Source organism: Zeugodacus cucurbitae, chromosome 3 (assembly GCF_028554725.1).
Source record: "Zeugodacus cucurbitae isolate PBARC_wt_2022May chromosome 3, idZeuCucr1.2, whole genome shotgun sequence".
Taxonomy (NCBI): domain Eukaryota; kingdom Metazoa; phylum Arthropoda; class Insecta; order Diptera; family Tephritidae; genus Zeugodacus; species Zeugodacus cucurbitae.
This window is the reverse complement of record NC_071668.1, coordinates 4,775,844-4,792,988: the sequence shown is the minus strand read 5'-3', so window position 1 is coordinate 4,792,988 and position 17,145 is coordinate 4,775,844. Positions and strand designations below refer to the sequence as shown.

The 17,145-nt window shown below is 34.9% G+C and overlaps 1 protein-coding gene across 1 annotated transcript in view; it reads right to left on the bottom strand.

The window, feature by feature from the left end:
* The window catches only part of LOC105214210 (uncharacterized), a 131,359-nt gene that overhangs the window by 110,101 nt on the left and 4,113 nt on the right, over positions 1–17,145 (bottom strand). Inside the window, 2 exon segments of the mRNA XM_029041600.2 lie at positions 2,202–2,315; positions 5,359–5,493. Of these exon segments, the coding sequence (XP_028897433.2) occupies positions 2,202–2,315; positions 5,359–5,493 (249 nt within the window).

The window sequence follows — 17,145 nt, the reverse complement described above, 5'->3', positions numbered from 1 at the left end:
ATTCTTTTGCTCATTTTTCCTTTTTCGAAAGGTGGCAACTCTGTTATAAAATATATTGAAATTTAAATATTAAAGGCTTTTCACAGATATATTTATTTGTATTCTTTATATTTAATTTTATAATATTTATCAATTTATTTTTCGCTGAGTGGCAACTCTAAATTAAAATTATTCTGAACTATACTTCTATTTATATTTCTATACAACTTTTGCATCAATACCGATATTGCATTAGTTTTCCTTTGCTGTGGTTAGCATTGCTTTAAGCAGATTTCTATCGCAGCTCGCGCTTGTAGTCCCCCTGCGTTCACCCAAGGGTTAATGCAAACAACAAGCGCTTCGTGTGTATTTATAAAACCTGCATGTTTATAAAAACTTGTTTTTTTCCCTTCACCGTTTTTTGTGCGGAATATTAATAAAAGTGTTTTGGTTTTTTGTTTTTGTGTTTTTTCTGTTGTGCACCACCGCCGCCGCAACCACTACATTCGATTGTTTGATTGCATGAATAAAGAATAAATGAATTGGAAAAAATCAATAGTCAAAGCGTAAAGTAAAAACTACGCGAATGCACAGCGTGAATGCAGTGTTGAATTATCGATGCTGAGTGCTGCAGAAAAACACCAACTCTACTCAAGCACACAAACGCATACACAACCAAAGTAACGGTAGCAATATAGTTTTATTATAGCAAAAAGGATTTTCTGGGCGTAGCGGGTGCGGGGGTAGAGCGCGCTCTGCACTAGTTGCTGTTGATATTATCTGCATTCTTCTATGTTTCGCATGCCAATAACAACAACAATAATGAATAGCTAGCTATAAGCGCGTTGGCATGGCGCTGCCGTTGTGTGTGTATGATGGAGCTTCGTCAGCGCATTTGTTGTCTGTATGTGCGTGTGCTTGTGTGTATTTGCTGGTGTATTGATTGTAATGTGTTATTGGTTTTGGATTTCGCTGGCAAAACATAGAAATGCAATTACATCCGCTTTTCAACGCCGCGCAGCGTTCTCACTTTACACGCTTGTTTGACGTTCTGCGGTCGGACCTTCCCGCTTTGACAGACCCCCGAAACTGCCGTAGCGCAGACAGTGCGACCAAAGCGCAATTATTACTTATCACTCTGTGTATGGATGTGTGTGTGTGTGTGTCTGTGATATATTTGTTTGCTATTTAATTTCACTTTTTATCTCAACTCATTTGTATTTCATTGTTGCTTTATTAAAATGTCGCTTGCATAATGCGAATTTGTTTGCATTTTCAATTGAAATGGCCACGCACACTCACACTAATTAATTCCGAGTTGTGGTTGCACGTTAATAGTTCTTTAATAATAATAAAATAAAATTCGTGAAAATTGTTTGATTCAAAATTCTTACGACAAAGCCGTGAAGTGAAATACTGCAACGAAATCGTGTGACAAATGGAATTTCGTCACGCTCTCAGTATACATATTATATATCTATTTTAATACTTTTTTTGATATTCGGTACTATACTCGAGTAGTTAAAAAAAAATCAATGTTGCCACCTTTTTAAAATTTGTAAATAGAAATTCGATAATAACAGTGAAATTGATTAACTGAAAGTTTCTTAAGGAAAGCTTCCGTTAAATTTTTTTAAATTAGGGTTGCCAACATTTTACAAATAAAGAATTAATATAGAGTAGCCACATATACAAATTATCGTCATGTAGTTCTACACACCTATAAAAGCGATTGGAAATCAGATGACAAACTCATCCTATCAAGATTATTTTCTCTTACGAATTCATATTGTAAAATGTTGACAACGCTATAACCAACTGCTGTTTTGTTTTAAAAAAATGTGGCAACTCTGTTAATAATATTTCTTTAAATCTTTGGCAACCTTATCCTTGACCTTCTTATAAACAAATATAATTTTATTTCTGGTATAGATTTTTCTTGTGAAAGGAAACATATATATTGTCAATAGTTTCCGATTCTATGTTCGTCTCTTCCTTCACTATAAGGCTCAACCCATACCGGATTAGTCAAAAATGTCTTCGACTAATAAAACACAAAACCCTATTTTGCTCTAACCCACATCAAGCGAACATACGTTGTTGTCTTGCCTTGTTCATATATGAAGCTATGGGGAAAAGACGTCTTGACTCATCCGGTGTGGGTTGAGCCTAAGTTGCGTATACATTTCTTTGTGTGTATTTAAATATTTCCAATAACTTACCTTATCGAAATCTATGCGATTTTTTGGCACTAGCACTTCTATCAGCGAGTCTAAGGGTCCAGAAACTATTCTACCATTTATATACATAATACCACCGGATCCCAGTACGGAGCTCTGAAAATAAAAAAAAATAATATATTTATAGAAAATTTATTTAATGTTATAAGGTAAGTAATTGTCTATACTATACTATTTTAAAGAGGAAAGATTTGTACGTATATTTCTAATGAATAAAATCAAAAACTACTGTGTCGATTTCAAAAATTCTTTCACCATTGGAAAGCTACATTCACCCCGAGTAACATAGGTTATATTTATTGCTTGAAAATAATATCTTTATTAAAACTTAACCGTATTACGTAGTTATTGCTAGAATCTCAACTTTCTGGAAATAGTTCCCAGGTAAGGGTATAAGAAAGACTCCGTGATGGGAATCTTAATCTAAGGGTATAAGAAAGACTCCGTGATGGGAATCTTAATCTGAAACTGAAAATCGTCTGGCAAGTCATTCTCTTCGCATTGCAATCGCGTGCCAGAGAGTCGAGCAAAGAGCGCTCGTAGCTGCTCGCTGAGCAAAATTTCAAAACCTCCCAAGTACGCGCTTGAGAGTCGAGTACGGAGCGTGTGCAGCGGCTAGAAGAACAAAATATTAGAAATATACAAGCTCGCACTAGGCCGTCGAACTCTGAGCGTTCCCAACGCCTTCAAAATCAGAGAGAAAGAGACAACGGACACAAAATACTAGAGGTCGTAGTCAAGTTTTAGCTCATTGTATATAAAATATAATTTCAAGTTCGAATTTTCCTCATTTTTCAAGAACGGCAAAGTACACACATATGTATGGGAGAGTGTGTATAAGTGTGTAAAAACTTATAACTTTTGAAATGTTTGTTTAAGCCCGTGCGGAGCCGAAGTGGTCTGCTAGTATAGATATAAATAATTCACATTTGAGTCTTCGAAATGTACTTTTTTTTTGATCAGTTCGTTGGTTGATTGAAAGAATAGGTCGATATATATCACTTATATACGACCGATCCGCTTAGGACCGTTGTTCTAATCTATTATGATCCTATGAGATTTTAAATTATTACCATTTATTGCTTGGTTTTATCGAATTATAATCAACTTAGTAACCAACCTTATAACCAACATGGTCACAGAGATTGGAGAGCTTACAGAGTTACATTGGATTTAGATTGGAGCAATGGGAACTTTAAAAGAAGTCGAAGTCTCAATTGGTATTCGGAATTCAAAATGATCCAACGATGTGTCATTTTTAAAAATATATTTCATTTCGTCTATGATTAAGTTCTATTTATATCCAATTTTTAACCAACTTAGTAACAAACCTCGTAATGAACTAGGTTACAGAGATTAGAGATCTTACAGAGTTAGATTTGATTTAGATTCGGGCGATGGGAACTATGAAAAAAATCGAAGTATCAATTGGTATTCGAAATTCTAAATGCTCCAACGTTTTGTCATTTTGAACAAATATCTTTTTATCTTTATTCCACTTATGACTCAGTTTAATATTGGATCTATTCGAAACCCTTTTAGCAGAGCAGGGGACTTGAATACGTCTGGTTTTAAAAATACATATATAAAGGGCGTTATATGTCAGTTCCTTATTCAGAGACCTCCAGAATACAGAAAGATATTTTGGTTTTTCATTAAATATACGGAGGCCTATGTAAACATATCTCGAAAACTGTAAGAGCCCTATGAATATAGAGATTTAAATCAATAGCAATTTATTTTCAATACAATTTATCTAGAATAAATTTATAGTTTAAGCAAGTAAGAAACATTACTCTCATCTGGTTCTTTGTTGGAGACCGATCATATTTTTGGCAATCTGAAGGAATATGATCCAATTTATCACTCCATTTTCAATTCACAAGAAAAGTTGGTGACATTCAGTGTTTTAGAAGGATTTGCATTAGACTTGATAGAATATATATCCTTTTGATAGAATTTTTCCACGCCTACTTTTTAATATCATTAAACTATCTGCTTCTCGCATCAAAATATCATTTGCACAACTTTTCGGGACGCCAAACGCAATAGCGATTCGTGCTGTGATTCTAATTAATTTGGTGAAAAAATTATTGTGCAATATTTTTTCGACATCCGACAATATTCCACAACTATATTTTTTGCGCAACACTAACTTTTTGCAATTATTCTATGCACTTCTATGCTCATGTGCAATTAAATTGTTAATGCCTGCACTAGTATTTGTATTTGTTGTTTGGTAATTACAGTTAATGCATTAACGTTGAGATTTAATTAAGTTTTGTTAAATGCGCTCGTAAAATATTTAAATTTAATTATGTAAATCTGCTGGAAATCCCACTTTACACTGCTGAGGTTGGCAATTCGCATACAAATGGCGAAATATTAATTTTGCATGAATTTTTAATGTCTATTTCCGTTGCATAATATGCACCATGCAGCATGCAATATTGCTAACATTTGCCAAAACACCAGTGGTGTGCGGTGTCAGTTTAAGTGCCAATTAAATGCAAGCAGTTTGCTCTCACTGGTACACCACTGAAATTCGGTTGCGACTACAAATAGAGAATTGTGTAAAATTCGCACAAATATTGCGGCTTACAACATATTGCTGCTTGCGGTTCGATATGTTTAGTTTTTATTGCAGAAAAAAACAATTTTAATTACACGCAAAAGCGTAAATGTTGCTTTACAATGTATGTAAAGTGTTTTCGAATGAAAAATATATTTTTTTTTTGATAATTTTTTACTCAAATAAATATTTATTTAAAAAAATTATTATTTTTTCAAATTTAGCATTCCGTATTTGCTCCCTTTTTTCAATAGAATACTCTTCAATATTTCCCAATATTTGCTTAATATTTAATCACATAAATTGTGCGAAAATTCCCTCCTCCCTCGACTTGTGTAAAATATCTCCACATACAATTGCGAAATTTATGTATGTCAAATGCTTTTAAATGGCATTTATTGATTGAATTGCAAATCAATTCAAAATTTAACAGCAAATCTCCGCTGAGAATACCGGCGTGCAAATATTTAATGCAAAATCTAATTTGCACCAATTTAAATATTTAAATACAACTCTGTCTCGTGTGTTTGTGTTTGTGTTTGTGTAAATATTAATCTATGGAATCACCTCGTAATTGATGTCCGAATTGGCTCGTTTGTAGGAGTTTTTCGGTATGTCATATTGCACAATATCAGCATCCATATTGGCGCTGCCGATGCCATAACCGGTGAATGTGTTTTTTGTTGATTTTGCCAATGAAACCTGCAAAATAAATTGAAATTGTTTGTCTATTTAGAATGTGTGAAATTAATACGAGAGAAATGAATTTCGATTCGGTCGCAATTGAAAGGGAACATTTGGAACGTTTGTAAAATAAATATTTATGTTTTAATGCATATGAAAAACTACATGACATAGTAAGTAATAAAGGGTGTTGTTTTAGGGGTATAACATATAATTTGGTAGCTGTCAGATTGACTGTCAAATAAATTGTCAAAACAGCTGTCAAAGTAAAGTTCTTGACATTTCTGTATACTAGCAAATAGTTACACTGGAAGAATATTTAAAAATCGGTTAGAAAAATAAGAAAGCTTGCTGCATTGGTGTGAAAAATGGCCTAGTCTTTCTGGCATTCAGCAAAATGCACTGTCTGCTAAATTAATGGTCTATGCTGACAAACAAGTGACAGCTGACAAATCAATGACAACTGACCAATTTTTGACATTCGGCGTTTTATTGTTGATTAAGTTATTCTGAAAAAAAAAAGATCCAGAATTGAATTTTTACATATTCGAAATTCTATTCGAACACTAAATAACCCAAAGAAATACATTATCTCAATTTTTCTCTATTTTGATTGTGATAAACACCCTTTATATGAAATTTATTTTTATATGTATCATATAAATTGAAAACGCTGCAAAAAAATATAGATCTGTACATACAAAATTGCTTACATAGTGTTAAACAAATAAGCGAATATTTTTTATTATCGAAGTGTACTGTTATGTAAGTAGGATATTGATTTAAAAAATATGAATTTTTTTAGAATATTTTGATATGAAAAAATATAAAATTATGATACAAATATTTATTTTTACATTTTTTAACTGTCATTGAAGATATTTATTTTAGTAAATTTAGCGAAAAAAAATTGGCAATACTGCAGAAAAATATATTAAATTCTTGCTACATTCAAATTAATATTTTCTGAATAGCTGTAGGCTGGGAACATATAATATTCAATGCACTGTGGTTAAATGATGATTGGGAGCTTGTGAAACTCATGGAGAAACTCTTTATCGGGATTTTTAACAGGAATTTTTTAAATTCTGGAAGTTTGATAAGTGTTTTCTAGGTATTTTATAATAAATAATGTTTCATGCGACTTCTCAATATTCTCATTATTCTAAATTATTATTGTTGGAGGCTGTTTGCTTGTATGAATCCTAAGGCTAAGTGCACAAAGAATAAAAATTAAAAACAAAATTAACTTTGGCTTTAAGATATCTCACTATCTATTTGAGAGGGCTTAAAAGCCTCTGCTAAAGTCTACTTCTTCATTTCATTTCATTTCACTTCACTTCACTTCCTGCTTCTTTTTCTCATTACTTTTGTCTCACAGTTCACTATGTGCCCAGCTTAATGGTTTAATCATTTGTTTAACAAAAAATAAATATCAGTAAATATATGTACGAAAAATACTTGTAAAAAATGTATAGCTTTATTTAAAAAGATAAGTGTCAATAATTAAATGCTTTTTTTGTTTTGCCTACACAACAGTAAAACCGAAATTGCATGCGATAAATTAGTATTTGCAACCACAAACATTCAATTGCTTGTAATATTTATTAGTTTTTTGGGCCATTAGCACATTTACAGAGTGGAAAAGAGAGGAAGAGCGCGTTATTTACAGTTTTTCCAACCATCAAAGCAATAATTGCAAATTCCACAAATTTCGGTTGTAGTGATTTTATCTTCTATACAATATTTCAAGTGTTAGATCCGCTGTCGACATATTTATAGCGGAAATGTTGGCGTGAAAGATATGATTTTTCAAATATTTATTAAAGGATAAGCAATACGGATAAATGATTAAACTGATGGAAAGATATATGCAAGGTCATGAGTTCAATAAAATGATTTCCACTCCTTTGGATGCGGTGATACCGCGTATTAATGAGATAGATACATTTATCAATAAAATTATAAAACTTGGTCATAAGTGGTTTATAGCGTTTTCAGACAGCAAAATTAATTGATCAATTAAAATTTTTATTGAGTAACCCTTTTTTGCCTTCGGCTACGCGATAACCGATCAGCTGTTATACATTTTTGTTTTTACTTTTCATAAGAGGTTGGTAAGTTTCATCAGCAGATTTATATTTTTTAGCAGCGACATCTACCGTAGCTCTCTTTAATCAAAAAAATCAGCAATAAGAGACAAAGAACGTTTATCGTACGTCTTTGTCGCAGATTTGATTTCATGTCGATTTAAATGCAATTTGAAATAAATTATTTTATTTATGGTAGGTCGATCTTAATAGCGTTTTATTCGAGAGCAGAGGCCGGTTAATTGATCACCGGCCTGTGTATAAATGCTATTAGCTTTCATATACTGATATTCTAATCTCAGTTGTATTCTAAATTGTTAGATATCTTAATAAAATTAGCACCCGTGGACATAGCCGGAAGGTGTATGGCGGCGAAAACCGCTATCAGACTGAAAGAGGCTGGGTATATAGGAGAGTGCGTGCCTGGACACTCTAGTATCTTCGAGCGTTTCGACTTCATTCCGAGGCTACTGGACTACCATCATGTCGACGAGCCCTACTCTGGCGATCTCTTCTCTGCTCTTATACCATCAAGAGAGGGTTGGGTGGGTAGGAGTCGCTGGAGGAGAGGCGCGGTAAGGTTCTTTACGGATGGGTTGAAGTTAGCGGGGAAGGTTGGGGGAGGAGTTTATTGTCCGGAACTTTTCATCAAATTCAGCTTCAGACTTCCGCACTACTCTAGCGTGTTTCAAGCGGAAGTGGCGGCCATAAAGGTTGCAGCGGATTCACTACTGCGGAGTGCAGCTGGTTTCAGAGAGGTAACGATCCACTCTGATAGTAGGGCGGCAATATTAGCCTTAAGTTCAATAACTGCGCGCTCCAGGCTGGTAAAGGATTGGATGATGAGCTTGCTAGGCTAGGCATTTCGGTCTCACTTACATGGGAATGGGAATTAGAACAAATAGGAGCGCCGCTGTCCTCTTGTAACTTGCTTCTGGATGAATGGGTCTCAGCTGAGCAGGCGCTGGTCAGTCACTAGAACCTGTTCTGATGATGATGTTCGTAAGATCATTTTGGCCCAAAGTCAATCGCAAGAGGTCAAATTGCCCTAAACAAGGTCAATCTTTCTCAAGTTATAGATGTTCTAACTGGCCATTGTCCCATTGGGATTCACGCGGTCAAATTAAAAATTTTAACGGATGCTAGCTGCAAAAGAATCCTCCCAGCATTTCCTTTTGGAATGTCCCGCCTTGCGAGATCTAGACAAAGAATCTTTGGATCTCACGTTTTGGGCACCCCCGCGAATTAGCGGATACCTCTGTTAATTTGTGATAGGTCCTAAGCGTTTTGTCAATTCATAATATAAGTGAAATTTATGGCATCACAAAAGAAAACAGCTCTTGATAGTCTAAGTGGGTTTCCCTTTCTAAGGAAACAGCCTTCATACCTAACTTAACCTAACCTAATAAAATTAGCGATAATATATAATTTAGAATGATACCTATACCATAAATTACAAGAAAATCGGCTCATATCTTTACTCATCAATCTGTCTGACTTTAAAGAACATATATTTTCATATAATATTTTCGCTTGAAATGAATTCCAATTTGAAGTTTATCTCCCAGATTTTATTATGTGACATACAAAAAAACCCAAAAATATTAATTCAAGTCACCTTTAAAGCTCTGGATTAGTCGTGGTATTATTATCCAACAGGAAATTGCCGCCATTGAAAAATAATTCTTTACATGCAAAAATTCAGTGAGTTCAATCAACTATTTCCAAAAATATGCAATCCATTTTTTAGTATAAATTAAGCATAGATTTCACGCTACGAACGTGCAAAGTGCCAACATGCCAACTAGCAGCGTAAGGGACAGACAAATTTGTGCGCGCCTAAAAACACACACATACACCGAAGCGAATTGTTGCGACAGCAGTCAATAAAAGCGGCAAAGTCACGTACAAAAGGCGCGCATGAAAACTAAAATATAATTTGCATGACAGGCTTAGAATGTAACGGAACGTAGTTGGGGCACACACACCGCCACCAAATTGTTGCAGGAATTCGACGCGCTTTTGATTTTGTCTTAGTTGCCGGTTGCTGGTACTATGCGAGTAACTAAATTAAGCGCCGGTTGATGTGCCATGCCAAGCAAAAGCGCTAGAAATCAGCAATGAGTTGGGGTGTGTGCGTGTGGCAAATGGCTGACAAATTGATCGAGCGTATATGCATGTACTTGAACATATTTTGCATGACAGCAAGCGTTGCTGTTGTTCCAGAGATAGCGGCGCTATGTAGGTGAGCGAACGCGTGAGTGTATGTGTGTGTTGATGTGTTTGGATGTTGGCGCTGGCATGTCACGAATAATTTACTGCATTAAGACAAATGTCTGCTATTTCTCAAAATTGTTATGACGGAAGTGGCAAGCGAAACAGAAAACAAAAAAAAAACTACTTAAACACTACTTCATATTCGAAGGCTTGTGTTTATATATATGTAAGTAGGTATGTATTTATGTATGTATGTGTACCTGAGCGCGCGCTGCATGAAAAAGCTTGTGAAACAACAGTAAAGGCAGGCAGACAAGCATGGCAATAAGATAACAAAATCCAGGCGATACAACAACAATAACGAAATGTGAGCGTTGTCGACGCTCATGAGCAGCATATTCGAAGGAGATTTACTATATATATCTACATATATATACATATATATTCATGAAATAGTTTTGCAATCAGTGGCGTGTTGTTGTTGCACGTCGAACTATGTGACAGGAATACCGTTGGTTGAAGTCAAAATACACACACAACCACATATATATATATATATGAACCTATCTGCGAAAGGATACACACGCAAGCACTCGTGTCTGTGCAAAATTGCATTTGCTTTGTTTCGCTTGCGTGTCTAAAGCAGCAGCGTTTGTGTCGGCATCGCAAGCATACCAACGTGATACTGCCACACCGAGCAGACGAGACGTGTATACGCTGCGCCTGTATGTGACGTACGCTGTGTATGAGCGACATTATTCCCATATGCGCAGAGACCAAAGCAAGCGAATATGTCAAAATTCGTGTGAGTGTGTGTGTGTGCGCGCGCACTTTTCTGACACTTTGACAAATTGAAATTAATGGTAATCATGCAATGAATAAAATAAATTCAGCAAAACGAACACACACCCTTGACTGATAAAACTGTAAGAAATCTACTCTCTATATATACATACATCTGTTGGTATGCAGCTAATTTTTTGCGCACAGCTGTACGCTTATGCCGCCACTTTGTCAATCCGCTTGGCAAAACTAATACACGGGGATTTTCCGGCAGCATTTGTAGGCAAATGGATTTTAAAGACGCTTCGCCTGCGTTGTGCATAGTGTAACTGTCAAGCAGTGTATCAAGCGCAAATGATATGGCTAAACGTTAACCCAGTGGATTTGTGTTATTTCCCTTTCCTTTCCTGCAAGTCTTCACTATTCATTCATTGCGCTTTTTGTTGCGCTGCTGCCGCCGCCACTTGGCATGACATTTGACGAATATCTGTGTTCATTTTTCATGCGAATGCTGAATATGTGAGTGCTCATATGTGCCGCGCTCGCTCACATGTCATATATGTGTGTGATACGGCTGATGTTTTTTTTGTGTGGAAAATTAATGATGTGCCCGCTAAGTTCGTGAGTGAATTTGAAGAGATTAGTTTATTATAAATATACTACCGGTTGATTTTGGTAGCAAAAATATACTCGATTCTTAGGTGTGGGATGTATAAACTCATCCATACTTCGAAAATTTGTCAGGAGAAAATTTAAATATGAGTGACTGATTTTATTCTGAGAAAGAAGAAAAATTAATAATTCAGTATTCATGCTTATTTTTCTTTACTTAGCAACAATTTATAAGTAAGCCTTTGCCTTCTAGACACCTGTTTCTATATTCTGGTCAACATTTCTCTTAGACACTTTGCGCTGAATTGCAGACTATTCTTTGCTGCTTGCATTCATAACGTGAAACTGAGTAAGCTACTGTAGCTGATAACTAAAAATCCAAATTTTATTTAAGCATACATTTAGACGCATTTCATTAATAATTTACTTATTTCGAAACCATTGAACATTTATAGAAGTAATAATGCTGAGATAAGGAGAGTATGGATGTTTTTATTGAGTCTATGTGTTCAGTACTCATACTAAATACTATATATAGTAACTAATTTGAAATGTACATTTGCATTTCCATTTCTATCTTCCTTTTGAAATTACTTCGAGACACTTTGCGCTGCAATGTATGCTATTCTTTTCTCTCTGCATGTAAAGGTTAGATCTGACTTTTTAAAGCATACCTTTCGGCGCATTTCATTAATCATATATTTTTATTGAGGCAGTTGATCATTTATAGAACTAAAATTTGAAAAGTAAAGTAGGAAGGTCTTCTTATTAGGTAGGTATAGTATATTAAAGGATTTTTTTCTAAAATTCCAATTCTCTGACACCAAGAAATGTTGTTCGTCTATTTACTTTTTGCTGTCAAACATTTACTCCACTATTAAAAAATAAAATTTCTAGAGTACTCTCTAACTCTGTGTAGCTTATCAGAAATAGCAAAAATCCAAAACTGTATTTTAGCCAATTTAATTGAACAAGTATGTATGACCACAAACAGAGGAAAACGAATGAATTGACAACAGTTCAACAGAAAATTATAAAAGCGCTCGAGGCGTACATGCAATTCACTCGAATTAAACCACCCCACAATCATGGACAATCATCGAGAAGTCATTGCACAATCAAAATATAAAGCGAGAGAAGTTAACTAATTGTGAGCGGCAACAATTCAAACAAGTCACTCAGGCAATTAAGAGCGTGTACTATCAAATTTCCTCTTTTCATTTAACTGAATTCCACTCGACTTTTCGGTGTATAAAAATTTGGCGACAAATCGTTGTGCCGCCAATTCTTTTATGCGACGAAAACTCTTTTTTTTTTTCTGCCCACCCAAACTCATTGTTATTCTTTGTTCTTGCGCACACTTCAAATGAAATGAAAGGCAAATGAAAATTACAGATGGAAATCAACATCGCAAATTAATGTGCGACAGCGCTTTACAACGTTATGCCTATATACCTATATATATATATACAGAAATTGACTTTGAGTTTGTCTTGGCCTTTCCGCAAAAGTTGTAAGTGCAATGAGCAAGAAAAACGTGGGCTGAGCAGAAAAGAAGGAAAAAAACCGTTACGCCAAAATTAACACGTAACCACTTAAGAGTCAATTACTCATTGATATGCATGAAGTGCATTTAATTTGAGTATTTGCCGACATTGCGCTTTTTGACTGCTCTTCTTTCTCTGATATGCGAACTACAAGGGAGTGGTGGATATTATGATTATGCGTTTTGTGGTTAAGAAAACTCAATTAGTTGGGTTGAAGGAATGTGTAAATGTATTTAAATGCTCGCTTTTTTGTGTTATCGAATATTTAATTAAGAAGGAAATTAATTTTTGTGGTTTGTGGCTTTCATAACCTCGATTAACATGAATGTAATGGTGTGAGTAATGATTACATTTATATTACATTACATAGCATTATTTTTAGTATTTTGTGTGGTAATGACTATAACCTCGATTTATATAAATGTAATGGTGTGAGTAATGACTACATTTACATTACATTTTATAACATTACTTTTTAGTATTTAGTACAGGATCATAACCTCGATTTACATAAATGTAATGGCGCGAGTAATGATTACATTTACATTACATTTTATAACATTACTTTTTAGTATTTAGTATAGTAAGGATCATAACCTCGATTTATATAAATGTAATGGTGTGAGTAATGATTACATTTACATTACATTTTATAACATTACTTTTTAGTATTTGCTATAGTAATGATCATAACCTCGATTTAAATAAATGTAATGGTGTGGGTAATGATTACATTTACATTACATTTTACATTTTAGTATTTGCTATAGTAATGATTACTCTTACATTACCTTACATAGCAATACTTTTTAGCATTGTTTCGGCTTTTAGCACCTTGAATAGAAAATCATTCATGGAATTTAAGCACGAAAATAGGTGTCAATCCGTTTAATTTGACTCAATCTCCAACATGCTGCAGCTAGTTTAATGTAATTGCATTTAAAAATACTCTCACATGTTGAATTAGTTACGTGTATACTTTGAGTAATTAAATACATAGAATTCGAGCTAATCTTTCACTTTTAATCGAATGAGCTCGCATACAAAGGAGAACACTAAAACGCAGCGAATTAGCATGTTTTGTTTAATGACTCATTTATTCATTGGACATTAGTGCTGATATTTGAATTACATGCATTAAATACAAGTACGAAACTGCAATACACTTATATACATTCAAATCTATTTAGGTGGTACAGGGTGCTAGGACAATTATAAAAAAAAATATTTTTTTTTTTCTAAAAATTGAATTTTGTATTCGATTATTGTTTCCAAATCTCTTTTCCGACAAAATCGTGCTTTTGAACTGCATTTGGTCTATTTCAAAAATAGTTACTGAATTTTCAATAGTCTGCTATCGAAATTCAACTCTGCATTATTAAATACCAATCAAGTACTTTTAAGCCACACAAATTTCCCCAAATAATTTTAAATTACCTTTTCATGCGATTTTAAAAGTCCAACTGTTGACATTCAACTTATTTGGGTCACTCTGTGTTTGTGTTTGTTGTGCTGGTTTCAGCCGGTAATGGCTGCCAAATTAGTGCTTTAATGGCTACAGCTGTGCGCTCTAGCAACTCTAGTACAGTTTTATTGACATAACCCAAATTGTATTGCAAGTAGTATTTGCATTAACGGTACAACAGTTGCTGCCGCAAGTTCGTATTTGACTTTTGTATATAAGGCACTTTCGACATTTTCATTTAAATGTAAATACAGATATAGTATATAGAAATAAATATATAGGCACAGGTAAAAATGGTCCAGTGAAGGTTTCCTACTTCCGCATACTTGGTAGTTGAAAGAATGTAAATGGGTATGGCAAGCTTACTTTTGAGAATTAAATATTTTCAAGTATTTTCGAAGCTTATTTGGGGATTTGGAATTATAAATTAAGGGTACCAAGCTCTGATTTTGAATGATTAATGCATGATTTAATGGAATTTCCAACTCTATATTCTCTTAAAAATTTCAAATTTAAAGAAAATAAAATTTCCACCGATTTTCTGCTTACAACTTCATTAAAGCTCAACACCACTCTATAAAAGTATGTACATAACGCCCCTCCCCTTCTCTCCTCGGCAGCATTTAAAATATCATTGACGCATTTGGTGCTTACAACGGCAAACAATGTCACATTAACGCGAAAATGCGCAAACAACAACAACAACAAGTGAAAAAACGAAAGAAAATTTTGTTGTTGTAATGCTGTTGCTCGGCCGCTCGACCACAATTTCAATTAAATATAATTAAGTGCATGTCAATAATTACATTTTAGCCATTAAAAAGTCATTTAAGTGTTTTATTGCATTTCGTTCGGTATTATTATGCATACAACAACAACAACGAGAGAAGCAACAACAACAAAGAATTTTTATATTTTTATATAAACACATTAAAGTTGCTAAAGCGCATTGTGTTGTTGTTGGTTTTTTGCGGTTATATAGCAAATGAAAACACACTGCGATCCTGCCTCTCTCTCTTCCGCTCTCTCTCTATTACATTTCCGCCATATTTGTTTATATAACTGTTTAATAGCGTTGCGCCATTTTAAATAAATTGTTCTACATTAAGCAAAAGCTCCAAATGTCCAGCAAAAGTGTTAAAAATGTTATCACAACAACAACACATGCTCACAAAGCTGATTCACGCTGTAATGCGCCTAAATGTATGCTACACATGCCTTAAAATTAATATCATTCGGCGTTTATCGCATGCCTGCGCGCATTTATCGCTCGCGCTCTCTCTCTGTGCACTGTGGTGATGGCGTTGTAAATTAAATTTATTACTGTACTTTTAATTATGTTGCATTTAATGAATTAATGAGTAGCAAAATGTCAGCGCAAAAGGGTGCACAAAATGCCACTGATTAATGTCATGCGTTTTTTTTTCATATTTTTTTCGGATGCTAATTTTTATGCGGATTTTTTTTATTTTTTTTTTGTTGTTGTTGCGGTCATAAATCAAGCGCTATCTTGAAAGGTGGCATTTAATTGGAAAATATGCGGCTGCTGGTTTTTGCTTTTTTTATTTGTAAAAAAATTTACTTACTAAATTCTTATCAAATTGTGTTTAAATATATTGGTTTAAATCTCTTCCAAAGCTATATCCAAGACTATGTCTTTATAATTCCAGAGACCAATTCGACATATTTTCGAAGCTAGAGCAGTTTTAGTGGCCGAGCGTCGAGAAGGTGCGAATGCTCAGGCAGACCTTAAAAGCGCGTTTTCTCGAGTTTTCGTTTTCACAAGTGTTAGAAAACGGTGCCGGCGATAGCAAAACGAATATATGTCCGATCGAAAAGAACCAAAGTGATCTGGCTTCAGTATTAAATTATCTTCTATTTGAACTAAAAAAGTTGGACAAAAGTATTATTTAAACTACTTGTTTTACAGCTTAAAGTCATTTTTTTCTTTAAAAAATTCCGTTTTCCTTCCCTTAAAAAAAAAATTGCTAAAAAACGCTTTTTTTCGGCTTCTAAAGCAGACTACTGCCTTAACAACAATATCAGTTTTTAGAAGAATTACTTTATTTATTGGGGGATGGGGTCATATGTAGAAGTTCACGCAAGTGAGGAAAGTTTCTGATTGCCATTCACTTGGGAGTGGCCAGGAACGATTCTTTTGCATATGACTCAAGCAGCTCACGACTTCCGGTTTTAGACCAAGTATCCCCTGGGTAGCTAACAGACATCCGTTTGGAGGCGAGCTAAAGTGAGAAGGCGAAGCCCGCTTCTGCGGTTGTGCGTAGGGCTTGGGACCCACCACATAAAAAAAATTTCCCCAATGAAAACAAACACCGAGCCTCGGATGAGAAACCCCCCTTTTGATCCAACGCAGAATCACTCTTGCCAACAGGTGCTACTTTGGACTGAGTAGGCAATTGAAAAGTAAAGTCCTCTCTCGACAAACCAAAATCAAACTCTATAAGTCGCTCATTATTCCCGTCCTGATGTATGGCGCTGAAGCGTGGACGATGACAACATCCGATGAGACGACTCTTGGGGGTTTCGAGAGAAAGGTTTTGCGCAAGATTTATGGTCCTCTAAACATTGGCAACGGCGAATACCGCAGACGATGGAACGATGAGCTGTACGATTTATACGACGACATTGACATAGTTCAGCGAATAAAAAGACAGCGGCTACGCTGGCTAGGTCATGTTGTACGGATGGAAGAAAACACTCCAGCTCTGAAAGTATTCGATGCAGTACCCGCTGGAGGAAGCCGCGGAAGAGGACGACCTCCACTCCGGTGGAAAGATCAAGTGCAAAGTGACCTGGCTTCACTTGGTGTTTCCAGTTGGCGCCAAAAAGCAAAAAGGAGGAATGAGTGGCGCGCTCTGGTGGATTCGGCTATAATCGCTTAAAGCGGTTCCTACGCTAAATATATATATATACTTTATTTATGTAAATTTAATAG